Source organism: Musa acuminata, chromosome BXJ1-1 (genome assembly GCF_036884655.1).
Source record: "Musa acuminata AAA Group cultivar baxijiao chromosome BXJ1-1, Cavendish_Baxijiao_AAA, whole genome shotgun sequence".
Classification (NCBI taxonomy): domain Eukaryota; kingdom Viridiplantae; phylum Streptophyta; class Magnoliopsida; order Zingiberales; family Musaceae; genus Musa; species Musa acuminata.
Window position 1 is genome coordinate 2,666,541 of NC_088327.1, and position 27,874 is coordinate 2,694,414.

Below are 27,874 nucleotides of genomic sequence, written 5' to 3' on the forward strand. Positions count from 1 at the left end.
TCCAATAAAATCGCGGGTAGATCGTCTCGAACAAGTGGGTAAAAGGGTTTCGTCCCCAAAAGGACGACCATCAATATGAACCGGTTAAAAGTAAACGTGTCACTGACCAAAGAGTACTCGTCCATTTACCTTGAAGAATATAGATGGTTTACATCGGGGCTCACAATGACCCGTACTATCCATCGAATAAGCTTGTGGGTAGATTTTTGGGCCTAAATTTAGTGAAAGTATCGCTCTTTTGGGGGCTTCGAGTTCCTCGAGCCCGTCTAATTCCTTCTTTCGTGTGATGTGAGGAGTAGAGAACCAAAAATGGCGAACCTTGTCTCGCTTACCCATACCGCCCTCTGCAGCTACACCTCGCGTCCGATTAGAGCTTCCTCCAATGGTTCCCTCTCTGCCCTTGCAGCTCCTTTGATCGAGAGCGTTGTCTATTGTTTCGCTTCTTGTGAACCGTTATTTTTCTTTTAAGCGTGCTCCTGTATGGATTTCATTTCAGGGGTTCCATTCTCGAAGCCTAAATCTGGAGGACCGGCGATTCTGGAGCTACCTCTTAACAAGATTCGGCGGCCGCTGATGCGGACACGGGCGAACGACCCCGAAAAGGTGAAGGAGCTCATGGAGAGCATTAGACAAATTGGGCTCCAGGAACCTGTAAGGAAACTTCCTTCGGTTCTTATAGATATATATTTCTTCAAAAGCACTGTTTTAGGATTATCAATTGTTGTTCTTTTGCTACGTGATGCAAATTGGTAAAGCATATAAGGAACCTCTAAGTTGCTTTACTTTCCAAAGGTCTAGACTGAATTCAACTTGTAGATATAGCCATTTTGTTGGGGGAGAGAAGACTTCGGAACCAAAATAGAAATCTCAGATACCAATAAATAAATAAATAATCATAAAGCTATCAAAATATTTATATGGCTCGACACTCTAGACCTACATACAAGGAGAAAATCAAATTCTTTACTACTACTACAACGATAATAAAACCGTAAGTCCCAACAAAATCAAATTCTTTACTATATGAGAAAAATAAATATAAAAAATATGTGTCTTGAGTTAACCCAAATCCAATCCTTGGATCTCTTGTACATCATCACGTTTATCTCAATCTCCTATATCCACTAGAGAAAATCCTGAGACACTCAAATTGTTTTCTCTATGTTTCTCCCTCTCGGTCTTTAGATACATAGCGTATTTATATCAATAAACCTTAATTCATTAATGACTCTTTCTCCTACTTGAATTCCTAGTCCGAATCCTAATCCTCTAAGAAGTTCACATATAATTAGTACTTCTAAAATACTTACTAATCCTAACATATTTTGTTTGTCGTCATCCGATGATATGAAGTAGAAGGCCGAGATGCTTGAATGATAGGCTTTGAGTAGGCTTTGTGTGGTGCTACCGATGATCTTTGCAATCATTTCACCTTTGGTGAAGTTGGAATCACTGTAGAAAAAAGTCCTTTTGGCTTAGTTTATCTTTAGTCCAGTTAGGAGTACCTTGAGCCTAACCATTTATGCCTTATCTGTTTATCCTGAATAGTAAATACTATGCCATTAGCATACTGGAAATTTTGGACGCTTCATTACTTTTGAATCAATCCTTTGATGCAATGGTTGCTACTTCATGCTTAAAGATCCATTCGAGCATACCCTTGATGTGGCTACTATGAAATTAATAGTCAGGATATGAGTTTATAGCATCACAGATCATGTGTTTGACCCAGATCATCCATTTAAGTCCAAAATCTGGATGTTTTAGGATGTCCAATAAGGTTTTCCCACTCAATAACATGAAATCTCTTTCCAAAATCAAGCTTAAGGATGGCTCTGTGTTTATCATTCTTATGTCGCTATTTAGGACATTATTTACCCCCATGTGATACTTCAGGATGAGACTTTTATGATAAAAACTGTTTTGACTGCCATTAATGACCTCAGGTAGAATGGCCTTGATTTTGTTTGCAAGGATTTAGGAGATCGATATGATAGGACGTACCAAGCAATCAGACTAAAAATTATTTGTGGTAGCTTTCTCCTCCTTGGGGTATAAATTTAATAGAAGTGCATTTGATCTTTTGCAAATTAGTATCCTCTACAAAGAAAAAGTTAAACAGAAATATGAAACTGTTATTAAAAATAGGCGAAGCTGGTTGGAAGGGTGCAAGTGTGAATGCATCTGGTCCAGGATTTTATGTATTCTCAAGCAAGAAAACAGTGAATTTGATTTCGGTTTAGGAGGATATAGTGTTGCTTATAACTTATTACTAAATAATCTAGTTTTTTGGGGGATTTACATTTGAGTATATTTAATCTAATCAAACAGGACTTTGAGTACGATTTCACTGAAGTTAAGTCTCCTAAGAGTGGAAAACTAAAAGAGAGATTAAAAATGAAGTGGATGGACAGCTCAATTACTTTTCTCCAAGATTTGTATGACGCCATACATGAGGTCTGAATTTCTATGCTAGTGATGTCCCTTGAAGCATAGAGGATTCTTCTTGTTTGTTAAGGTCCCAAGTTTCAAAATAGCAAGTGTTTATCATAAGAAGTTTTTATACAATCTAGACCTATGCTCTTGTAGCATCATTTTCTCTATAGTGGGTTCCAGTAACTTCCTGGACTGAACATAAGACACCATCGAGGTTTACCCAATTTATGGACAAAAGAGGTTCAATGGTCCCAAACCAACAAAAATGGCTCTAAAATAACATGGAATCAGGAATCAGCCTATGATTGATTGTTAGCATATGGATCTAGTGGGGAAAATTCTAGATATAAAAGAATGGCTGTAAAAAGTAGTTAATAGTGCTCCAAAATTTTGGGTTACCAATACCTTATGATGTTGTGCTTCATAAACGAAATGCAAATGTCAAAATTTTCGTATCATTGTGCTAGCACAACCTTTTGTAGATCTTATAACTTTTATCTACAATACAGCTTTTTTAAAATAGTTTCTGATTCATGATTACAATATGCTTGTGACAATGTCGTTAGGAATTTGTAATCCCTTGTGATTATATGCCAAAGAATTCAGCCGAGTGATGAATGAAATTAGCGCTAGCATGGGTGATAAGGAAAATAGCTATGTAACCCCAGTTCAAGTGGTGTCTCATATATATCTATTACATATCTGGACATATGCATATATTTCCATATACATAAGTATATATAGATAAATTTACATATCCGTGTATGCATTTCAATATAAATAATCTGAGACAGACCTATATTTGATTAAAAGTTTTTTGAGTTTGGCTCATTCTTTCAAAAATCTTCAGAAAGGATGGGAAGAAAAAATAAAAAAATATTTAATCTAAAAAAAAATTTAGTAGATGAAATGATCCATTAAGGACAAGAGCCTCTTTTTGGGTGAGATGCATATACTGACAAATGGCAAATAGCTAGCGTTACTTTGAAGATTCCATACGTAAGGCAAAGGTGGTTTACTATAATTCAATATGTAGATTCCATATATGTGGCATCCTGAAAATTTCTTAAGGGGCAAATGTGGTTGTTATCACGAATAGTCCTATATTTTTCAAGAATGTGCTATGATGTTGACACAACAATATGTTCAACTCCAAAGTTTGTCAGCTATAAACGCTAACACAACTCAGCATAGGTTTGTTGCTTGCACAATCATATTCAGTAGGCTTAGATTTGTAAAAGAAATTTCCTTCTCGTGGCCCTTTATATCCAATTTATATATACTTCTAAAAAGATTGTAACATTATGGTTGTTAAAATGATTATGAAGTTCCTAGTGATGTTTGGTTTAAGATTCCAAAGAATAAATGAACTTGCAAATTGGATCAACCTCCTTTGGATTTTGGAGCTATATAGTGTGACAATTCTCCTTGGAATAGTAAGATGAATCATCTAGTTTCTGAATGTTCAATGCACAGATATTGATCCAATGTCAGATGGTGCTTTACACAAAATGAATCCTCTTGTTCAATTTTCTTTCAGTTTTTGTAGACAATTAATTCAACTATCGCATATGCTTAAATGCTCGCTTATCGAATTCATGAAAACTTGCAGATTGATGTGCTGGAGGTGGATGGAGTTTACTATGGTACTCATACTACCAAGAGATATACTGATCTTCCTATAACTCCAGCATATCTAAAAGAGATAATCTGTTTGTAGGTTTTTCTGGATGTCACCGTTTCGAGGCTCATCAGCGCCTCGGTCTCCCAACAATTCGCTGTAAAGTCCGACGAGGAACAAAGGAAACATTGAGGTTAGTTGCTCCTTCACGATCACGCTATGTCTCAGTATTCATGCCCCCCGATGACAATTTGAACTGGATTGCATTTGCCTTTCTCTTTCAGGCATCACATGCGATGAACTAGAATCTGTGGCAAATCACAGCTTTTCTCTTTATTTTTCAAGATAAGTCATAAACTACTCCTTCAATGTACTTGAATCATCAAATCTACAGATATTGATCTACACAAAGCTCAATGACTGAAAAAAAATCATATTATTGGCCTCAAATTGTTGGAATATTACAACTTGTTATTGTTGTATATATCAATATTTATATAGTCAATCTTTGTGCTGCTATATTGCTTATGAAGGTGAATCTCTGAGCAAAACTCTGAATTCAATTGATATATGTTCTTCAACATTGTTCTTTGTCGAGAGGATGAATAAAATTATTATGGTTGTGTTGTGGTAACTACTGACCATGGCAATCTAGGCTTTATGGGATGAGAAGCTGCAACTATCTGCACGATGTTGTGCCCTCTCCATGTGAGATGCTGCGACTGTGATGGTGATTCTATATCATGCACGAAAGCAGGTTTAGACCTGTGAGTAGATACTTGGTCGTACTTCCCATGTAGATATAACTGGTAGTACACATTTGTATCAAGTTGACTTCATTTGTTTGGATGGTCTTTGGCATCAGCTATCCTTCTTTATATTCATGTTGATGTGCTTAAAGGAGTTGACCAACCCATCGGCATGATTCAGACCGTCTGTAACGTTAGAGAGGCTTGAAGTCAGCTCTTTGATTCTGGTTTTGATGGATACGGTAGGAACAGTATACTTCAATGTTGATGAGAAGTATTCTACAGGCAGAAGCATTCACTGGAACCTGAAACAGAGAGTTACGTACTTGGTCCAGATAAGTTAGTCTGCTAGCTTTTTGTTAAACAAGCTTACTGGTTGGTTCTTGAAATGTAGTCTTTTTGCATGGAGGTTTAGAGATAATGCATGGTGTGTAATCTTTTAACAAGTGTTCGATCATTGAGTTCACTTTAAGCCAAAGAATAGCTTCTAACAAACCAAAAAGCAATCCAGAGACAAAACCTGGCTTGTTCGATCCGCAGTTAAAGCTAAAAAGTGAGTGATAGAATCATCTCGAAAGTGACATTGGCTACTTCTCTTGATTGGACTACAGGACATGGAACATAATCCATCGGTGTTAGGAATGAATCTACTGTGAACCAAAGGGAGATTAGCATCCTCTTTTTTTTTCATACAAACAGTAGCAAAATGTTTAATTCTAAAGCAATCGCAATATTTACAGATTTCAACAAAATATAATAGCCTGTGTGTTATTTCAGAATCACGCAAGAATGTTGTTGCAGTCTTGATTGATCACAAGCCACCAATCATTTTTCTTCATCACAAATGCATGATGGTTACAAAGAGATTTCTGATAGACGAATTCAAATGCCTTCTGTCACAGCTTATACAAGTAAGGCTTATTAGGATGCAAGACTTCACACGAGACTTCAAACTCACACCACACGTAAAACGATCAGCAAGCCATAGGCGGAAGATCGCCCTTGCCGGCGCAAGCCGGCTGCAGCGGCGTCTTCCGACACGCCGCGCTGCCGAAGAGCAGGAACCCGAGGGCGTGCCCGGCGACGGCGACGATCAGCACGCCGCCGTTGAACGACATGACCGCGAGCATCACGAGGTAGGCGAGGCCGACGCGCAGCGCGTGTAGCGCCGTCTGGGCGAGACCCGTGGCGATGCGGCCGGCTCCCGGCCTGACGAGGCGGCAGTGGTGGAGCCACTCGAGGAGGAAGGAGAAGGCGAAGACGACGACGAGAGCGAGGGCGTACATGCCGCCCCTGGTGCCGGGCCAGCCCGTGAAGAGGATCTCCGAGTTCTTGCCCCAGAAGAAGGTCATGTGGGTGTAGTGTGTCTCGGCCATGGAGGAGGCGTTCATGCCCGTCTCGCTCATCCCGCCGTGATCCATCTCCGAGTTCCTGTCTTGGGAAGTAAGTATCAGGGTTTGAGGAGAAGCGGAGGAGGAAGGGAAGACTTTGTGCACTCTTGGGAAGACGAGAGAAGAGTACTTTGCATGCGGTACAGATAAAGACCGGGGATTGATAGTACATTGCCGCAAAGAATGGCTACTTTGGTATCATTCTACGTGTGGAAGATTTATGATGTGAAATACTTTGTCGAGTCTTTTCAATACAATTTAGTTCAAGAAAATGGCAAGCTGAAATTTTCTTCGTCAACCAATAAAAACTTATAACATATTTAATAATTTACTTAAACATTCCTAAAGAGATTCAATTAATATCTAGCTAATAGAATATGGTTGTGATAAGAATATGTTGTTAGTATGAAAAATTATAATTATGTTATTATTATGTGAAAATTTTTAATGTCATAATCAAAATAAAAAATAATAGATTAATATGAAGATCGTATATCTTTCGATGCTATTTAAAAATTATTTATCTAATTTATAAATATACCGTCGATAAGATCTAAAGGCTGCAACGATATGGGTATGTAAGGATAATTAGACTCATTTTATCCTCTTTTTCTATCTTTCACACGACAGTGATGAAATATGAATTAAGGGAGACTGAGAATAGATTTATTTATGTCCTTTTATAGGCAAGAGCAAATGATTTAGGATGGTAATTAAAAGAATTTCTCCCAAGGTCATTTTTTAAGAAATTTTATTTTAATTGGATATTTTTTCTTTGGATCGATAATCATACTTAGAATCCATTCAAATATATAATATATCTTACCTAATTAAATAGAATTACATAATCTAATATTCTCTCACTTGATCCATTAATTAGTAAGATATAAAACAAATTTAAAATTAAAATAAATAAAATATTTTTTTTTAAAAAAAAATAATTTTACTTAATTAGATTTTAAATTTTTTAAAAAGTATTTTATATATGGATTTTAAAAATAAATCGATAAGTATAATAATATTATATTAAGTCTAACTACCAATGTGAGCCATAACAATTATATATTATACTTTCTTTTATATACTACAGCACTATTAAATTTTTCTAATATAGTCTGACCTTTATAATTTATCTTGTTAAGATATTTCGATAATCACATTCAACTATAATATGTATACATTATAAATGATAAAATATTTATTATAATATAAGGATATAAATTATAAATAATATTCACTAAATATATTTTGATCTAATTTATGCAGAAATAATTTAATAATAATAAAATAATAACCATGATAATCATTAGTATTAATTAGTATAAAAGGAAAAAAAAAACTCATATGATAACTATAATCATAATAAAATATAAATAATAACTTTATGTTAAAATAAAAATTATTTTGTAGTTTTAAACATAAACATGTAAATAACTAAACAAATATCTGAGAACAATAATTAAAATTTAATTGTCATATACAAAAATTTTATCAATATGTCATATAAGAAAATTATAAAAAAATCATAATTTATATTTTTTAATTTTGTATGGAACAGTAAATTAGATTAGTCAATCTTATTTAATTAGGTAAGTTTAAAATTATGCTAAACATTGACCCAATTAGATTAATCAAAATTAATGTTGACCAAAGTAAAAAAAAATTGATCAAAATATGATTTTTCATGAATTTGATCAAATCTAAATCCAGTCAAGCAATCAAAAGACAATCATAATCAAGTCCGATCAAAATATCTAATTAAAATAAATTAAATTAATTAATTATATGATTAAAGACACAAGAAAAAAAAAAAATTTTCTGAAGGGTAAAATTATACTTTTTCTCACGAGATACAATAGAAATATATGATTTGTGAAGGGAAGAATTATCAAAGGACACATAATGAAATTAAAAAGATTTATAAGTGTAAAACTATAATTTTAATGGATGAAATCTTTTTTTTTTCTTCATCTTCTCTTCTCAACTATGGCTGCGCAATGCATGTGACCGTTGCCTGTTTGCCTCCTATGGTCGTCGTGGTGTAAAAGTTCTCTCATTATTAATCGATGACCCCACCAGTTGTCGCATCATGCCGCTCAACCCATATATGGCTATTCTCACTGTGCACAAGTTTCTCACTAATGGAACACATCCATGGCCATGGCTCGTCGACCAACCTCAATGGTTATTACTGATAAGAATTAAGCGAAGAAGATAGAAAGATAGAAATTGTAGAAGGAACTATGAAATGTATAAGATATAATTGGCTCATTCTTTTGATAGTGAGCTCTTGATAGCTATTTATACACACTCAGCAGGGAGGTTATACACATTTAGCATGGAGGATTTTTCTCAACTGCTTAGAGATTTCCTCAACTGCCTTGAGGAAATCTTATCTACTTATCATGCCCCCGCAAGATTAAGCTTCCATCAAGGATGCCGATCTTGGACCGATGAGATGAAAAAAGTTTACGGGCGAGAGGCTTTGTGAGTGAGTCTGCTAGTTGATCAGCTGTATGTACATGAGAAACACGGAGTTGATGTCTGACAACTTGATCTCGCACGAAGTGGAAGTCAATGGGTATGTGTTTCATGCGGGAATGAAACACTGGATTAGCACATAAGTAGGTAGCTCCAATATTATCACAATATATTGTAGGAATAACTATGGAGTTGACGTTGAGTTCCTTGAGCAGATTTGTGACCAAATTGAATTCAGCAGCGGCGGTGGCGATGACACGATATTCAGCTTCAGTTGTAGATCGTGCAACCGTCTTTTGTTTTTTTGAACTCCAACTGATTGGAGTAGCTCCAAGGAAAACAATGTATCCGGACGTAGAAGTTCTATCATCAAAGTTCCCTGCCCAATCAGCATCAGCAAAAGCATGGAGATGGAGTGAAGTATTTTTGCGAAGAAAAATGCCATGATTAAGAGTCCCTTTAAGATACCGTAAAATTCGTTTGACTGCAGACCAATGCGTAGTAGATGGTCGATGCATGAATTGCGATAATTTATTGACGGCAAATGAAATATCTGGACGGGTGAGAGCCAAGTACTGTAAAGAGCCAAGGACTTGTCGATATTGAGTCGAATCTGTAGTAGGACTTCCATCACATAATTTAAGTGACTCACTGGTAGAGAGAGGAGTTGTAACCTCTTTCGCATCCTGCATGTTTGTCTTTGATAGTAAATCTTGAATATACTTTCTTTGTGATAGGAAGAGACATAAAGGTGTAAATGTTGTTTCCACTCCCAAAAAGTAGCTTAAAGTTCCTAGATCTTTGAGGGAGAATCGATCGACCAAGTACTTTAGAAATGTCTGAGTCTTCAAAGGATCATTTCCTGTGACAATAATATCATCCACATATTCTAAAAGATATATTATGCTTTCATTGTGCTGGCAAATGAATAACGAGGTATCAGACTTGGAATTGATGAAGCCAATTAAGGTCAAAAACGATCCAAGCTCGTTATACCAAGCTCTTGGAGCTTGACGAAGTCCATAAATAGCCTTTTGAAGTTTACAGACATGCCTCGGATATTGAGGATGAACGAAACCAGGAGGTTACTGCATAAAGACATCTTCAGTAAGTGTCCCCTGTAAAAAGGCATTGTTAACATCCAATTGTCGTATGTGCCAGCCCTTTGAGATGGCTAAACTCAAGATAAGATGGATTGTTGTAGGTTTAACAACGGGACTAAATGTCTCTGTGAAGTCGACACCAGGTCGTTGATGAAACCCTTTGGCGACAAGACGTGCTTTATATCTGGCAACGGATCCGTTTGGGTTCCGCTTAATTCGAAAGACCCATTTACACCCGATGATATTTTGTGTGTGATGAAAGGGTACTAAGGTCCATGTAGAGTTATGGAGGAGAGCATCATATTCGTCACATATGGCTTTACGCCAGTGAGAAGATTTTTGAGCTTGAGTGATTGTAGTGGGTTCACTGGCCTCAGTGGAGGAACTTGTTTTAGCATGTAAGTCAAGGACTTGACGTGGTTTGACAATACCACTTTTGGAGCGTGTTGTCATTGGATGTCGAGGGGGAATAGAAGTGGTAGATTGTGTTAGGGGCATAGCCAAGGGCGAGTCACTGTCATGGACCGAGCCAACCGTCGGCATGACAACATCACTAGGTCTAGGAGAAGGTAAAGCTAGTGGCAATGTTGCCGAAGGTATTGCTTCATTAATAGGGGAAACTTGTGAGGAAAGGAGTGGACTAATAGAGGGAGTGAGAAGCTGTTGAACTGGAGTAATAGTAGTATGCGGATCTTGAGGGTAAGGATTGGATGGTGTCATTGGAGGTTCGTGTGATGAGATCGGAGGGATATTCCAGTGATGCATGTTTATCGGAGTAGCTGACATGGTAGGATTATTTTGAAAAGGAAAGACAGACTCCTCAAAAATAACATGTCGTGATATAAAGACTTTTTTAGTTTGGGGTTCATAGCATCGAAAAGCATTATGTTCAAGAGAGTAGCCTATAAAAGTGCAAGGCTTAGATCATGGTGTTAGCTTATGTGACGCATAGGGACGGAGCCATGGATAACATAAACAACCAAAAACTTTGAGTTTATGAAGGTTTGGAAGCTTGTGGAATAATTTTTCAAATGGGGACTGGTATTGTAAGACTGGAGTGAGCATACGATTAATGAGATAAACTGCAGTTTGAAAGGCTACTGACCAAAAAGATGGTGGCATGGATGCTTGATGTAGAAGGGAGAGACCAGTTTCAACGATATGGCGATGTTTGCGTTTGGTAGAGCCAACCAATTGGGGAGTATGTGGGGGTGACTTAAGGTGTTGTATACCACAAGCAGAGAGACAAGACGTGAGGGCTTAATATTCGCCTCCGCCATCAGAGTAAACCGTTTTAATGGAAGACTGAAAAAAATTCTCGACCAACTTTCGAAAGTTGGTAAAAACTATAGAAACATCAGACTTATGGTGGAGAGGATATAACCATGTGTACTTAGTAAAATAGTCTACAAAAATGACATAAAAGCAAAACTTATCAAAAGAAGGAATTGGGGCAGGGCCCCATACGTCGGTATAAATGATTTCAAATGGTTTAGAGCAAGAAATGGAGGTTGTCCCAAAAAGGCAGTTTATGACTTTTATTGCAAAGACAAGCATCACAATGATTGCTAGTGCTATTAATTTTCAAGGTAGGAAGAGAATAACGAGAAAATAATTTTTGCTGGATAAAAGGGGAGGGATGACCAAGACGACGATGCCACTCATCAACCGGAGCCGTGATTGAAGAGTGAGTAGTAGGAAGGGTAATTTGCGAAGTGGATGACCACTCATAAATGTTGTCTTTGTTCTGGCCCTGGACCAAGGATGCCCCCGTGCTCAAATCTTTGACAAGAAAAAAGTTAGGAAAGAATTCAATTGAGGTATTATTTTGTTTACAGAATTGAGAAACGGAAATGAGGTTTCTTTTAATGTTAGGTGCACACAGAACATCATCGAGTGTAAAAGTTATGGTAAGTGAACTAAGCGTTGAGGAACCAGAATGAGTAATAGGAATTCGTTTACCGTCACCGATGATGATATCTTCATTTCCGTCATAGTTGTTGTGGATGGACAAGTTTTGAAGATCAGATGTGATGTGATGAGAGGCGCCCGAGTCCACAACCCAATTAGGTTGGATAGGAGTTGGAGTAGCCATGAAATTCGCCTGAGGCCAATGATGGAGCAGGGAGTCTGGGCGAGATCGACAGACTTTCGCGGAGTGTCCGACTTTATCACATAGTTGGCAAACGACTCGTTGGTGGCTTGTGAAGTCAGGATACGATGGCTGAGGATTATAAAAGTTACCACCTTGATATGGATGAGGGGGGTTTGGTCTGGGCCCCATAGGGCTAGGAGGCAGCTTAGCCAGACCGTTGTTGATATGCTTATTGTACTGGTTGCTCTTCCTCTTGGATTTTTGATTGACCTGAGCTGTAATAGGTGGTCCAGGCAACATATCATCACGCTTCAAGTACGTCTCATAGTCGATCAACTTATCATAAAGTTCTTCGAATGATATTGGTGAGTCACGTGCCCGAAGAGCTGCTGCTAGTTCTTTGTACTCGCCTCCTAAGCCATTGAGGGTATGGATTATGACTTCTTCATCACTGAGAGAATGACCTATCAAAGCCAAGTCATCGATGATAACTTTGATATTTTGTAGATAATCAGCAATAATACTTCCCTCTTGTTTCGTTTTCATCGGATTGGAGAGAAGTCCAAGCATGCGAGTATGCGAGCGATTTGCCAAAGTTGTTTGTAACTTGCACCATGCTTCTGCAGCAGTTGTACATGAGGATATCAGTGGGGCAACGGATCCAGCAACGGAAGCTTGAATAGCTTGGAGGATGAGGCGATCTTGACGCAACCATAGTTTGTAGGCTGGATTTGGCACTGGACTGGGTTCGCCTGGGATGTTGACCATTTCAGGTGGACACTGGAGAGAGCCATCAATGTAACCTAGGAGATCATAGCCAAATAGAAGATTAGAAAGTTGTGCCCGCCAAGATACGTAGTTGCCGCCTTTGGATAATTTGAAGGGAATGAGTACTGCAGCATTGATGGTGATAAGACTTTGAGAAGTGTTTAGAGTCTCTGCAGAAACAGGGATAGAAATATCTGAAGAGGAAAATGAAGACATCCCAAATATTTTGTGGTGGTTTAAGTAATCTTTACAGAAGATGTAAAGATATAGGAGGGAGGGAGAAGGAGAAGGAGAAAAGCAGATCGATGTGCTGCAGAGGAGGATGCAGCGATGAACTACTGCAATGAGACTGCAGCGATGAACCGCAGAGGAGGCTGCAGTGATGGGTGAGAAATCTGCAGCGAAAAAAAAACAGTGATGGCTGTGGTGGGAGATGATGAATGCAGGAGAGATTGTTGCAGCGAAGTGGGAGAAATCTCTACAGTTTACAGCGATTTCTGCAGCGATGTTGGAGGAATCTGCAAGGTTGGAGAATGGTGGCCGGAAGAGCGACAGAGTTTTCAGCGGAAGACTTCGGTTGGCAAGGAAGCAGCAGCCAGCAGTAAAAACAAAGGTCGTGACTATGCTTCCTTTAGGAGTGTTGCCCACGGAAGAAGTGTCGATGCAGTGGGCGTAGTGACAACGACTACAGCAGCGACGGCGGCACCTCCGTCATCTCAATCTCTGCTGCAGCAGGTGTGATATGATATTAGCAGCCACAAGTGCTGCAGTAGGCTGCATCGAATGGCTACGGCTGAGGGCGGAGACACTGTCGCGAGAGGGATGGTCGAGCGGCTGCGGTTGTATGAGGAGTCAAACAACGAGAAGAGGGCTTGCTCTAGGCAAATGGCTCTGATACCATGATAAGAATTAAGCGAAGAAGATAGAAAGATAAAAATTGTAGAAGGAATTATGAAATGTATAAGATGTAATTGGCTTATTCATTTGATAGTGAGCTCTTGATAGCTATTTATACACACTCAGCAGGGAGGTTATACACATTCAGCATGGAGGATTTTTCTCAACTGCTTAGAGATTTCCTCAACTGCCTTGAGGAAATCTTATCTACTTATCAATTACGGTGTGCGATTGTGATGTTCTTGTCTGCCATGGGAACCGTGACCTTCGACATCTAATCGATGCTAATCATGACCAGTAAACACCACCACAACGACATTGTTACAACCACTTGTCAAAGGCAGTGTCTTAACTATCATAAGTAGTGGCACTACTATATGTATTGTTGCTTGCGACCAATGCAAGCTGGTCTTTATAGGGTTGATGCAGGTAGGCAATCATGCATGTGATCACCGTCAACTATTGCATCCCATTGCACTTCCACTATGTATGGTAGCACTTGTACGTAGTCGTTGCCTATGATAGGGCTGACGACCACCAGAGGTTATCATCCTCAATAATGCTATTATCAATAGCAAGTTATCGACGATAGTCTATTAATCAAACATGAGAAACCTTACATCGCTCGCAAGCAAATGATACGACAACGAGATAGTAAAGCAAATCAACAACACACATGGATTTTTTAAACATCATATAATCAAAATTGAATAATACCTTTTTTACAAGAGAAGAGTGCTAATAAACAAATCTACATACAAAATAGATTTTACGATATAAGATATTTGATTCCTAAGCATCATGACTTTGATACTAATTATAAGCATAAAAAATATAATTATGTTATTATTATATAAAATTTTTTAATGTAGAATCGAAATCAAATAATAATATATCAAGATAAAGATTACATACTTTAGCTGTCATTCAAAAAAATATTTATCTATTGTCCAATTCGAAAACTAAAGTGATACAGATCTATAACTAGACTCGCATTCTTCTTTATTTTTATCCTTCACAAGATCATTACGAGTGATTGAATAAAAACTAAAAAAATTTAAGAACATATCTATAATCTCAATTGTTTGTCTGCTTCATCCCTAAGAGGTCGTATTATTTTATAGATGAAAACAAAGAGTTTACAAAAATAATTAGAAGTGTCTCTTATCAAATTCATCTCCTAAAACAATCTTATCATAATTAAATTTTTTTATTAATTAGTAATTACTAAGATTAAAATTTAATCGGATCTATAATATATTTTTGCCTAACTAGATAAGCCATAAAATCTAAGACACGTGGCCCAGAGGTATACAACTTGATTTGGACATCGCGGTTCTGAACCTTCTCCGTTCACCGGAATGTTTTGTTTCGATTGAGGATTACACACGTGGCATTTAAAAGCAACACGTTAGTGCCAATTATCATATTAAATAATATAATTAGCCATCTTCAGTTTGGCCAATCACAATTATCATATTAAATAATATAATGTCCGGAGTGGCTCGTTGTCACGGGGTGATGCACAAACCAAGCCCAACCAGCGTTCACAGAACCTGCTACAGTCGAACCGAGACGATCCACTACATAGAAACCACACATTAAATAAGATTAAGGCTGGTCGTGGCTGCTTGGAATCACTTCATCGATCTAAAGAGGAAACCATATGTGCTCGGTGGACTCTTCCGCGGCCAGCGAGTGAATAGCCCACGGATTAATTGACCTATGAGCCGACCTAATGGATGCACACACTCAGGGAGTGTCCGACGATGCGTTCTGCTTCACTTCCTCTTCCTCCATGGTGTCGCATATGCTTCTCCCTCTGGTCTCCGGCAGGCTGACAATGAACAGGCCGCAGCAGCCGATGACGAACCCGAACACGCCGAACGACAGGAAGCTCCGCTTCCGCCCCTCGGCCACCAGCACGGGGGCGAAGACCCCGCCGAGGACGAGCGCCTGCCTGACCATCGAGATCGCTGAGTTCCTCACGCACGTCGGGAACAGCTCGATGCTGTAGATCAGCAGGACGTTGAAGGCGGTGCAGGCGCTGAAGAAGGAGACCACCTCCGCCGCCATCTGCCACAGCTTGGAGGTCACGAGCACGCACAGCACGCTGAACGCCCCGCCCATCGTGGTGAACGTGAGCGTTGAGCACCGCCGGTTCAGCTTGCCGATGAGGAAGAGGGTGATCAGCGACGAGGGCAGCTCGGCCAACGCGTTGAATGTGACGCTCAGATAGAGGTTGGATCCCAAGTTCCCCACGTTCAGTGGCATCCCGTAGTAGACCATGCCGATCCCGAATCCGGCTATCATGGTCGCCATAAGCCGCCGTAACGCCCACTTTTTCTGCCAGAGGATCTTCATCGCCGAGAAGATGTCCACAATCCCTGTATCTTCTGCAACGATCAGTTTCGAGAAGCTTGAGTTGATCACGTCGTCGTTCGTCGATGCAATGCTCTTGAGCGTCTGAATGGCCTCATCCCGCCGGCCGCGCACCAGGAGCCACCTCGGGGATTCTTTGATCAGGAAGAAGAGGAGAACGGAATAGCAGGCGGAAGGAACAGAGGTCCACAGATAGAGCGCCCTCCAAGATGATCCACGGTTGATGTAGGCCATGGCGGGCAAAGATAAGAATCCCATGGTGAAGCAAAAGAAGCCGACGATGCTTATCTTTTCCCGCCATCTCTTGCCGACGAGCTCGGTCGACAGGACGAGGGAGGAGGTGCCGACTGTGGCCCGACCGAACCCGCAGAGAAATCTCAAGGCCGAGTAGGCCCACAGGTTAGGGGACACCACCGTCAGGGTGGCGGAGAGAGACATGGTGAGGCAGGAGAGGAAGAGCATGTTCTTCCGGCCGAGCACGGAGTCCGCGAGCGTCGCGAGCAGCAACCCCCCGGCGAGGCAGCCGGCGAAGTAGGACGAGGCAGGCAGGCCGACGACGGCCGGGCCCGAGCACTGAAGGCTCCACTCCGACACCACCGAGGCGTGCATGGGGAGGTCCCAGGCCCAGGAGCCGGGAGCAAGGCCGCAGGGGCTAGAAGCCGTGGCGCACGCGGCGTCGTCGGTGCCGGTGCAGTGCCACGCGGGCTCTGCGTCCGTGAAGACGTTGATGAACGTCTGCTGCGCATCGAAACACCAAGCGAAGGAGACGAAGAACGCTTGTAGAAGCTGGAGCACGCAGTTGCCGCCGATGTAACTCTCGAGGGTGTCGCCGACCGACGTTGCCGGCGGCTTCCTTGCTGCTCCAGAAGGGCTATAGTGAGGAAGAAGTGGTGCGGGGTCAACCATCGTTCTGATGCAGCGAGAGATCGAGAAGAGTAGTCAGAAGGTGGGTAGGATAGGACTACCAAGAAGACGGGATTTATACAAGCGACATCTGCGGTAGATGGTGGTGGCAGAATCTCAATTCAACGTTCACAGCTCATGAACAACCTTTTAACCCATCAACCATCTTCGCTTTAGTAAGAGGTCTCAAGATCCACTCTACTTCTCGTGGAGGCATCTGTGGTTCGATCTTTGTCGTAGATCTATTATCAACTTTATCTCTCGTGGAAGGAAAGATTCCTTTTGTTCATCCCATCGTATTAGGAACAGTGACAGCCATTCGATGGATTGATATATGACCTGATGCCTCATGAGGTCGTTGATTTGCTATGTCACGAGGCTTGGCATATCCATGTCAGACTGACGCTGGACAGATGTGTGGTGATCGCGACGGTATTTCCATCAACAAGAATTTTAATGCATTTTTGTATGGTACAGATGTGCTGCATATGTATAGTAGGCCGGTTGTCACCTTATGTGTGGGGTTAATGCCTTTGCTTTCGAGTGATGCCAAATAAATTCCATGAATTATATCAGTGTAAATTATAAATGGAATAATTTTTCCACCACATCTGATGTAGATTAAAACTCCTATTTACCACTTAATTTCTGAGAAAAAAGTTCGAATAAGAAAGAGAAAACATGTTCACAGTTCTAATATCTTATGAATGATACCATTTTATTATACTTTCGTTAATCTCATTTTAGGTAGTGCCGTGGGAAACAACCTTGAGCCGTGGCCTCGGGGTCGACGCAACTCGATTCGGGTCTGGATGACGGGGGATCTTCTTAAGACGGTCTTCGAGTCCACCGAGGTGGTCGAGTGCGGTGGTCGTTGTCTCCTCCGAGTAAGAACTCCTTGTCTTCGCGTCTCGTGAGGACCCTCGGCTTCGCTCCTGCACAAAGGTCGGGTCGGGGTGCTCGACCCGACCCCTCCGACGATCAAGTTAGTTAATATAGGGGGATTCGGATGAAGACGCCCCTTTTTTCACCCACCTTGTTCGGAATGCGAGGGTATTTATAGGAAAGCTTACTGTTTCCTGATGTGCCCGCTTGCAGGGGGCAGGCTGGTAGCATCTGACATTGGTGTTGGCGTGACGTGAAGAATCGAGCATGAGCGGGCGTTAATGCATCTCGACTGACGTTATGGTCCATTTGATCCGGTACTATCATGTCGATCGAGACATGAGACATCATCTGACGTCAGTCAGTCGAGTCTTATCATAATTACTATCCCATCAAATATAATAATGATACCATTCGATTCGATTGCTCGATTCCGATTGGGTTCACGACTCGAAGAAGAAAACAAAGTAGCACGAAGGAGACGAGAGTATGACAAGACAGGGTATGAAGACGTCGACAAGGTAGATTTTGGGGATGGGATGGGATGCAAAACATGTCGTCACTGCCTGCGTATCACACACAGCTGGTGCCTTGGGAGATGATCGAGATGAGTTGTGGCGTGAGAAGCACGGTCTTTGGTTGTCAGTGAGATGCACATGAAGACTCGGCCATCGTTATTACCATCCCGGTCTTTGGGAGGGCATGCATTTACAGACATTATTGTATTCCTACCAAGACGAAGAACACTGTGGCTGTTCTCCCACAGGAACCAACGTACGAGGCTGACTACTTTCCGGGTCGTATGCTGCTCAACAAAAAATGCATTAGGTGGGAGGAGGGACCATGCACGCGGACGCTCTCTCGTGATCCCATCCATTCTTTCCGCCGCATGCATCTATGGGCTCTCTCTCTCTCTCTCTCTCTCTACCTTCTTTGAGTCTGGGGGATGTCCATGGATTCCAAAACCCAAAGTCCATGCCTGATAATGTTCATGGCCACAACGTGTTTAGTGAGCTCATGTTCTATTCGTCGAAAATTCTATATGATCATTACATCAAAACCAAAGATGTAAGACTTGTGAGGTCGCCAATGAGCTTGCTTTCTGTTCAATGAAAAATGCAGGGTGATAAGTGAGCATGTGCCTGTCTTGGGGATCCCCGCCGATGAGACCACGTTGTGCGCAGTAAAATCTAATATCCTGTTTATAGATTCTCATTAGATTGCACATGGTTACGGTGTAGCTGTGTTACCACTTAGATGTCACCGGGATTTGGATTTTGGACATGCGTGAGAGATCCGAAGCGCCAACCTGCGGGCTCACTCTGTAATGGCACGTGGAAATCGAGATAAGATAAGAACGATGGGAGGACAGCTTGGCGTTGATGGCTATAAGCTGCACCAGTTGTGCCCGAAGACTAATTGTACTTGCTGACTAGGATACGATTGACAAGTAGATAGAGTGAGTATACATGCCAAGTCATCATCATGTCCGATAAAACATTGTTATGATGGAAGCATCCGGGAAGAAGGTTCCCGAATTATGCTGACTATTCCTGCACAGAATCCAGCTAGTTCTGAACCACATTAACTAAACAAGCATTGTGTATCCAAAGGATATCTATCCATTGCGTGCATAACGATCAACTCATCGTGGGATATTGTCTTACTGGATTCAGAGCAGCCACATGGCACAACTCTAGTCGTGTCAAACGTGAGGTCAATCAAGATGACGTGTCTCTCCATGATCCAAGGCAGGACATGGATAAGCGTTCCTTAAGAGTCGTCATCAGCTGGCTTAACTTTAAATTGCATAGTTTCCATGGCAGAAAAGAAAGGTGGGAGATGACAATCGATTCAACGCATTATATTTTTGAAGATTAAAAGAAGATCACAAAATTAGTTTCATATCACTGAGGTGTTCTCCAATTTGCTTCTACTCTATGCTAAAAAATATTTTACTGATATCTCATCTTCAATATTGTCAATATCTAATAGCGATGAGCTTTAGTCAAATCGATTAGAATTAATAACTTTCTAGCTTTATGGATCAAATTTAGTATATATAATTTAATTTAATTGTTTTAATTTTTAGGGATATGAGATTATCCTCTTTGAGTCTTTATCTCTATTTAATTGCATTCAACATTTGTGGGATACTAATGATTTTTTTTTCAAAATACTCAATAACATTATATAAAATTATAAAGTTATCACTTTATTTATTTATTTTTAAATTATATTTATTATATATATTTTAATATTATTTATTTATTATTATATCTTGGCTATACAATTTTTTTTTGTAAGATTACATATTTCTATTTATTTACTTACCAATTTAAATAAAAAATATTTAATTTTGAATAAATATTTAAAATATACTATTTATCTATTACTTATCAAACATTCAAAATATTTCATAGCTAAGCATCCATTCAAATCCCTTTCTGCAAGAGGAGGAAGCAATTGCTGCTTTGGTTGCACCCAAAGACATGCAGTGAGAATGTGTCAGTATCCCAAGAAGAAGAAGCAGCAGCAGAAATCCTACACCATCTCGTAGAGAATTTATTATGCATTGCGTGCTTCCAAGAACGCATGGAATTCCTCTCTGGCCTTCTGCATTCGCGGACTGATGGTGCAATAAGAGGATGGCGACGCCGGATACGAAGCCGGCGACGTGGAGAACTTGACATGGCGGTTCGACAGCTCGTGCGACTTCCGCGGGGCCAACTTCGACGTGCTCCTCTTCAGCGACCCCTTCCGGCCGCTCTCGAACACGAAGGCCGCCTTGACCGGCGAATTCGCCCCGTTCCGGCTGCTCCTGATCAGCTCCAATGGTAGGTCGAAGTAGGACTGCACGTCGTCGCCGTCGCCGTCGCCATCCAGTATGGCGGATGAAGACCACGACTCGCACTCGAACTTCTCGAGAGAGGCTGCTCTCGAGGCAGTGCCTGTCGATTCTTGTCCGTCTTGGTTGGCCTCCATTGCAACTTGTGATCCGCTGACATGCGGCAATGCATGCTTCTTCTTGTGGGATAAAGCGAGCAAGAACAAGCACCCACACCGGAACCTCTCGCCGTGGCCGACATCGTCGACAACGAGATCTCCATCGTCACGCTGCCGCTGGATCGCGCACGGTCGCCCCACGCAGTTGCTCAGGGAGACTGTGTGCGAGGGTGAGGCGTGTGTGTTTGGGCGAGTCTTGCAGCTCGTGGTCGAACATGGAAGGCTGCAGCTGAGACACTCGGGAGATTTGGGCATCGAGAGAGACTCCTGTGGCTCGTTCGTCTTTGCACGCTGGCACGGTGGGTTTCACGGACAAAATGGGTGAGAAGAAGATGGGGCGGTTGAATGCATTTGAAGGTGTAGAATATGATTATTATGGAGAGAGCGTTGCAAGCACGAAGCTCAGGTAGTGTTCTACATGTTCTTCCTCGCTCCTCCGCCAACGTAATGATGTACCACGAGCACTACAAAACACCATGACTGGTGTTTTCTTCCATGACAGGCCTGCAACGATGAACGAACACAAAAAGAGAAGCAAGCAATAAAGAAACATGCGAATGCTGCTCGAGCGAGATAAGATACACTTCCTATGACAAGGATTTTAGGTCATCGGATCATCTGCTGTCAAAATAATATCCAGAAAAGTAGCAGCAAATCTAGTAGTGGAGTGGGAGACACCAAATAATTATTGGTGAATATGTTACATTTTATATAACCTTTGTCTGAAATATTTTCTTATTCTTCGTTAAGAACAAGCCAGCAATATTACTCCTTTAACACACAGAAAAATAAAGACAAAAAGATACCCAAATAATTTCCCAAAATTTAAGGGTAAGACTATACTGATGTTTCAATAATGTCCAACCCTAGCATTAGATCCATAAAAAGAGAAAAGCCAACTTATAAATGTCTCATAGGTAGATGATGAAAGAATTAAATCACATCAAACACAGGATGATGAAAGAACTAAATCACATCAAACATACAGGATGAAAACCAAATCCCATCAAATCAAATATGCCATATTTTCTTTTCATCGAAGAAAGTAATATTTTTAAGTTGATCTGAAAAATAATCTTTCCCTGATACTCCTTTTTCTCACTGTTGAATAGATGCTGATACAATAACTTATTACACATATAAAAATATCTCAAATTTATTTTATTAATGAATCAACTAAATTGCTCTTACAGGAAGAAACAGGTAAAAGATCAGATCAGTGGTGTTAAAAGTGAGAAGAAAGCCTGAAGCATATTTATTGGGGATGCAACTCATATACATACATCATGAAGCATGCTACATAATATATATTGTGTACTACATAAACGAAGCAAGCGTGAGGGCAGACATGGTGATGATGCTTCATGCAACAAGTATGCAATTATTGGTGCATAAAAAATTTATTCCCATAGCTTGAACCACCTGAATTTTTCACCCATGTCAGCTGCAGTTCGACTTCGCCGCACTCCACATTTCTGAGCCTGAGAATAATATCCTGCACCAGCTTGCCACCCATCCATTTGATATGGCTCTCACCCACCAAGCAATTTTGCCTGCCTGGCTTCACAGTCGTTATAATGCTGCTGTCTGGAACACCTGACAAATCCATCTTGGCAGCCTCCAGAAGTGGCAGGATGCCAAGCTCAGCCTCGCCCATTTGATCATCTCGACTGAATGTGTCCTTGTCATAAACTTCCTGCGCAATGCATCATGTAAGTAATATGGAAATTTAAGCAATGGTATCGATTTGTGCATTACTGGATAAGTTAACTATGGTTTTTCGCTACTGGCAAAATAGCATTCTGGAGTGCTAACCAGGTAAAAATTCAGCACCATGCATAAGCAAAAAGTGAAACATCAGGATACTTCTAAAAAGTAATATATAGTAGTACTAGGCTGATTGGTTTTAATTTCAGACTTGTTGGAGTTCATTCGATGGCAGTTGTAGTTTGAGGGGCATAAGGTCCTTTCCCACGGTTTCCGTAAACAAGATGAACCAATAATCACATGATATGACGCATGTAAATTTTGGTTAGGGCTGTACAAGATCAAATTGATCTAGAATTAAGAAAATAAATGCCAGTTATTGGATCTGATGTCAAGATTTGGTTCGTGGGTATGAGTTCCCTATTCCAGTCAGTGATTTCTGCTGGAGTTCTTTGTGTTTTTTTCCTCTATTATCTAAAATGCAACGACAACAATAAAACCGTAAGTCCCCGCTATTTGGGGTCTCTACCATCTAATATGACTATTTAACATATAGAATCCTATGGATTAACTAAGGCATGAAAGAATGTTTCAGTGAAATATTAGTGGCTTCATATGGATGCACTTTTTACATTTCTTCTTTACCTGTGTACTTTCAATGTGTCTCTCGATGAATTATTATTATGATACCAGAGAAATAAATAAATAACATAAACAACATTTCAGAACCAGATGACTTTTGTCTGTACAGTCATACATGCTGATAGTGACAAGTTACTGCAACATAAAGAGTGAACCAAAAATCTTAACGCATCTAACCAATATTTTGAAAAGCAATCTCTCTGCTTTGAGAAAAAGAATACTAATGTTGAGACTCAAATGAACTCGTTGTTTACCAAACATCAAGAATGTGAAGAGGTTCTTGGAGTAAAAAGATGCAAAAAAATGCAGGATTTAGAAACTATTATCTTTTCTTTTTTATGTTAGAAGCAACATAAGATCCTGCATCATAGGCCACAAGCCTCAAGACCAAGAGTATAGTACAAGACCCGTTAGAGCTAACTGAAGCCCCAAAGTTGATAGGACATCAGCCACCATAATGGTTGGAGAATGTCCATGGCAGGCAAGATGGACACCTAGGATCCAACCTCTAACCTCTCATTAAAGGGAGAGATGCTCTACCAATCTAGAAAAGGGAAAACAACAATTTAGAAGATTTTTTAATACTTAATAAAAAACATAGCACACTAATATAATGATTGGAGATTCATTTCACCAAACTGAAGCTGTTACAAAAAGTTTAGCAAAAAAAGATCGCAGAAAAAACACCATCTAACATAAAATATACTAATTCAGTTGGTTATAAATGCAACATTCAAAAAGCAAAGGATCCGTTCTCCATGATATTGCAATCATAAGCATGATGATTAAACAATGGTATCTAACGTTTATTGTCACACAACCATGATGACTCAAGTTAATTTGGAACGATCATAAACACATGTACAGATGCAACATAATTGATTACTGAAAACCTGAAACTAAAAGTTCAGACTTGGGTCAGGTTCAAGTCAATGATTGAAAAATATTAATCTGCTGCAAATTTTTTTACATTTAATTTGATTTCTCTATCTTTTCTCAGTTATTTATTTCAGATTCAAAACTCCAAGAGTTGGATCTTTGATTAGTTTATGAGATCCATATGCCCTGAATAAAGACATATGCCAATAGACAGTGTGAAATAGGCAACAACATAGATGCACCTACATATGCCAACAGATGGCATTAAGTGCCAGAAACTTGTTCTAATTAGATTAACCACATGCGAGGCAACAAAATATATATGTGATAAGAGGCCAAGAATTAGTAAGAATCACTAAAGAAACATAATTGAAGTGCACAAACTATTGACTTGTACATTTTCGAGGCTTTCAAAACACTTATCATAGAATACAGAATTGCAGATATTACAAATTCAAGTAAAATTTAAAGAAGATAAAATAAATGCAGCTAATTAAGCAACAATCCTTAAAAAAAGTAGCCTTGACTCGTTATTTGTAAATACTGAAAATTCTACTGACAGTAGGAACCAAGTCTCATGAATCTCACTGGCATTTGGGGTCTTACAGTACAAACCAGTTACAGGACTCATAGCAGACACTATTTAGGTAGACTTACCTTTGGTGTCATTCATAGACATGCTCTATCTGTACTGTTACCTCTCTATGTTGACTTTAGCTTAGATTATCAGACACTAATATAAGAATCAATTACATGTTGCGTACAAGTCTAACTTGTATGTCTAGAAAAAAAAGAGATTATTCTACATTCATTCCTTGTTTAAAACAAGAAAATATCTAAATACTATGAGATCTTATTGGGTGTGGATATTTACATTATTAAAATAAGGAAGGATAAAACTTACAAGCTTAATTGGTTGAATATGATCCGAAACAGAGAGAGTCAACTCCTCATTCCACTCTGGATTGACATTCTTCTTTTTCACACCAGTCTTCACTTTCTGGCATGAAAGAATTACAAAACATAACACTTAAATACTAATTTTTTGTCACTAATGCGAGATCAGAATATGAAAGGTTTAATAAAAGATCTAAAATAGAAACCTCAACAAAGATGTGATGAGATGCTAGATGAATTTCTGTTTCTAAGGAACTTCATATAGATACCCGTGAAAATGTATACATTACTGTCTCTATTGTGAACTGGATGAACTTCAAAAAAAAATTATTTTGACCTCTGTTTTGCCTCAAAAGAGACTTGATCCTGCCAATTTTGCCACTTGAAAATTTTGAAATTGTAAGAAGATTACACAACAACAACAACAAAGCTGTAACTCCCAACTATTTGGGGTCAGCTAAAATTGTAAGAAGATTCATTGCACCAAATGAATCAGTCCAATAATTGAAACTAAATAACTTCAAATTGGTTGGAGAGAAGCTGTCTAATTTTCCTTCATAATAAATGAGTCTCTAGAAAGGTACCCATCTGTCTAATTAATCCCATCTGCTTTCTTTGGTAACCCCTTTATTTCCTTATTCTCTGAATTTGCCTTGATATTATACCACTCTAATGGCCTGCCCTGAAACAGAATTTTGCACCTGGCTCATTAGGAAATGACGTGTCATCTTGTTAAGGAAGAAACAATTAGTTTTGCTCATTCAATCCAGTTAGTGTGCCAGACAACCATGACCATGCAAGTGTCAGATGCCATTTTGCAATACGACTAGTTGGTCAATCATTCTGTTTGAGTGTACAATAACATGATATTTATAGTATCTTAAATTCGGCAACATAATTTTAATTCACATAAACGTACAAAACAAAGACATAATGTAATCTGAAGAACTCTACAGAAATCATGATATCATATTATGTAGAAATGATGGTAAAGGACCCGTTATATTATCAAAGGACTTTATTGTTTTTCCTGATTGAGCACATAATCAATAAGCTTAACTAATAAACACAGCACTCAATAGGGCCTATATCTTATTCTAATAAATCACAAATATGGCTCATTAAGTCCACGTTCAGTTAGGATAATTAAAAAACTGAAATTATAAAGCCAAAGTTGGTAACATAAAACAGAACTTCACGAGTCTTCAGCAACTGAAAGACACTGGGACACAGAAACGAAAGCCTAATTCACTTGACATCAGGTATGTTAGGTCAATCCAAATGTTAAACAAATTACTATGTGAAGATTTAGGATATATAAAAAATCACAAAGTTTTTGCTCGGAAGCGCTCCTATGTTTACTTTAAAAAAATGCTTTTGGAGATGTCACATCAATAGTGGTGATTATATAAACTAGAAATAGAACAGAAAAATTCCAGGTCAGGAACAGGAAGAATGCTCCAGAGAGAAGCCTCTCATCCACCAAAATGATGTGTAATTCAATATTAAAAAAGATGATGATCCGAAAAGAAAAAAATTGAGCAAAAAAATTGAAACTCTCTCATGAACATTACAGTTCCTTTCAAAGCGTTGCTGTGTGCCATGAAGGATATTCTAGCTAATTAGTGGTCATGCAGCAGAAAGGACAATACTTTTTGGACACTAAGGTAAATACACAAGGGAAGAGGAACAGTAGAAGGTAAGAGAAAGAAGACAAAGGAAGAAAAGGGAAAATAAGTCAAGATTAGGTGAAAAGAAATAACATGTTATTTTCCCTTCAATTTTTTTAATCAATAGGATAGAAGAGAAAGGATCATCTGTTCTCCCCAATTATCTTCACTTCTCTCTCAAGATAAAATTACTCTCTCCCACTTCTGTCGTTTAATTATCGTATCCAAACAAGAGAATTCGGGTCCCTCATCTCCGATTCGGTTCTCTTCTCTCCGCTTCTCTGCGTCCAAACAGCCCACAAGTAAATCAAAATCATAACTAAAAAGGTCTATCTTTCTTCACCTCTAGATACTAATAAACAAATTTGACACGTTGAATTAATCGGATTTCATGAGTACACGTTGACAACCAATCCATTTCTTCCTTTGATCCCCAACAGATGCTCGATCTTTTCGTCGCTTTTTCTTTCCATGATCGATCTCCAACTCTCACATATGCCATATTCTATTGATCCTCAAGAAACACGAACAACCGATCGCGATGTTATCAAAGGAGGAGGAAGAAGGAAGACGACGACCTGGGAGCCCATGCGAAGGACGACGTAAGGATCGCTGCCCCTGGCGTCGCGATAGGCGAGGTTGACCCCTCGTAGCACGCGCACCTTGAGAAGCCCCAGTAGATGCTCCACTCTTTCGGCTTTCCTCCTCCTCGGATCCATCTCTCCAACCACGGAGGGATGGAGCGATCGGAGAGACGGAGCGACCTCTTACCGCGTCCACCCACCAGTGCCACATCAATCGTATATATACATGGCCAATTTATACATGTCTCTTTTATTCAAAATTTCAAAAATACCCTTATAAGAACATGTCAATCTGATTCAAACTGGATCGATCGACCCAAGGGAATCCAGATCTTGGTCCGGTTCAATTTGATTTGGATCGGATCCTTCGAAGCGGGTCAGGTTGGATTTCAATCAATATCCTTCCCTGTCCCACCATGATGGTGACGACGACATCCTTTAATCTATTCGGTCCAATTAAATCGGGTTCGGATCCTTCGTAACTAGAACCAATATTAATTTAATTAAAACACTCAAATCGGATCCTATTCGGCGTGGTCCGATTTGTTACGAGAGAAAAGCGACGTGTCTCGACCCCAACACCAAACAATGAGACAAGTCGAGTGACATAAGACATAGTGTTAAGAACTATCAACCTCACTCGACAAGAAAGACTATTACCCTGAATTGATACTTAACGAGGAAATAATGCTTATGCATTTGAACCAGAATTTTGGACTTTGATGTAAATGATGGCCTTCGAAAAGTTGTAAATTTACTGAATATTAAAAGGGAGTCA

The 27,874-nt window shown here is 39.7% G+C and overlaps 4 protein-coding genes across 4 annotated transcripts; 1 reads left to right on the top strand and 3 right to left on the bottom strand.

Annotated features, from left to right (window-relative positions):
* The first annotated feature begins 228 nt into the window (after positions 1 to 228).
* On the top strand, positions 229 to 4,585 carry LOC103978725 (sulfiredoxin, chloroplastic/mitochondrial). The gene is made up of 5 exons (XM_009394627.3): positions 229 to 385; positions 497 to 651; positions 4,049 to 4,082; positions 4,157 to 4,250; positions 4,342 to 4,585. Exons 1-5 carry the CDS (start codon positions 310 to 312, stop codon positions 4,355 to 4,357), a joined length of 375 nt encoding a protein of 124 aa, XP_009392902.2. The 5' UTR covers positions 229 to 309; the 3' UTR covers positions 4,358 to 4,585.
* A 1,075-nt stretch (positions 4,586 to 5,660) lies between these two features.
* Positions 5,661 to 6,371, bottom strand: LOC135605473 (copper transporter 6-like). Its single transcript, XM_065095641.1, has one exon. It carries the CDS (start codon positions 6,225 to 6,227, stop codon positions 5,781 to 5,783), a length of 447 nt encoding a protein of 148 aa, XP_064951713.1. The 5' UTR covers positions 6,228 to 6,371; the 3' UTR covers positions 5,661 to 5,780.
* An 8,599-nt stretch (positions 6,372 to 14,970) lies between these two features.
* On the bottom strand, positions 14,971 to 16,962 carry LOC103978707 (organic cation/carnitine transporter 2-like). Its single transcript, XM_018830307.2, has one exon. The coding sequence runs from the start codon at positions 16,827 to 16,829 to the stop codon at positions 15,294 to 15,296; it is 1,536 nt and encodes a 511-aa protein (XP_018685852.2). The 5' UTR covers positions 16,830 to 16,962; the 3' UTR covers positions 14,971 to 15,293.
* A 4,987-nt stretch (positions 16,963 to 21,949) lies between these two features.
* On the bottom strand, positions 21,950 to 27,306 carry LOC103978697 (GTPase activating protein 1). Its single transcript, XM_009394592.3, has 3 exons — positions 27,091 to 27,306; positions 24,850 to 24,945; positions 21,950 to 22,413 (listed from the first exon to the last, which is right to left on the bottom strand). The coding sequence occupies exons 1-3, from the start codon at positions 27,229 to 27,231 to the stop codon at positions 22,099 to 22,101; spliced, it is 552 nt and encodes a 183-aa protein (XP_009392867.2). The 5' UTR covers positions 27,232 to 27,306; the 3' UTR covers positions 21,950 to 22,098.
* Between the last annotated feature and the right edge of the window lie 568 nt (positions 27,307 to 27,874).

Excerpts from the sequence above, each read along its gene's own strand:
- LOC135605473 (XM_065095641.1), bottom strand. The coding sequence starts at position 6,227 with ATGGATCACGGCGGGATGAGCGAGACGGGCATGAACGCCTCCTCCATG.
- LOC103978707 (XM_018830307.2), bottom strand. The coding sequence starts at position 16,829 with ATGGTTGACCCCGCACCACTTCTTCCTCACTATAGCCCTTCTGGAGCA.
- LOC103978697 (XM_009394592.3), bottom strand. The coding sequence starts at position 27,231 with ATGGATCCGAGGAGGAGGAAAGCCGAAAGAGTGGAGCATCTACTGGGG. Across the intron at positions 24,946-27,090 it reads TCCTTCGCATGGGCTCCCAG|AAAGTGAAGACTGGTGTGAA; the intron begins GTCGTCGTCTTC and ends CTTTCATGCCAG. Across the intron at positions 22,414-24,849 it reads ATATTCAACCAATTAAGCTT|GAAGTTTATGACAAGGACAC; the intron begins GTAAGTTTTATC and ends TGCATTGCGCAG.
- LOC103978725 (XM_009394627.3), top strand. The coding sequence starts at position 310 with ATGGCGAACCTTGTCTCGCTTACCCATACCGCCCTCTGCAGCTACACC. Across the intron at positions 386-496 it reads GATTAGAGCTTCCTCCAATG|GGGTTCCATTCTCGAAGCCT; the intron begins GTTCCCTCTCTG and ends ATTTCATTTCAG. Across the intron at positions 652-4,048 it reads AAATTGGGCTCCAGGAACCT|ATTGATGTGCTGGAGGTGGA; the intron begins GTAAGGAAACTT and ends GAAAACTTGCAG.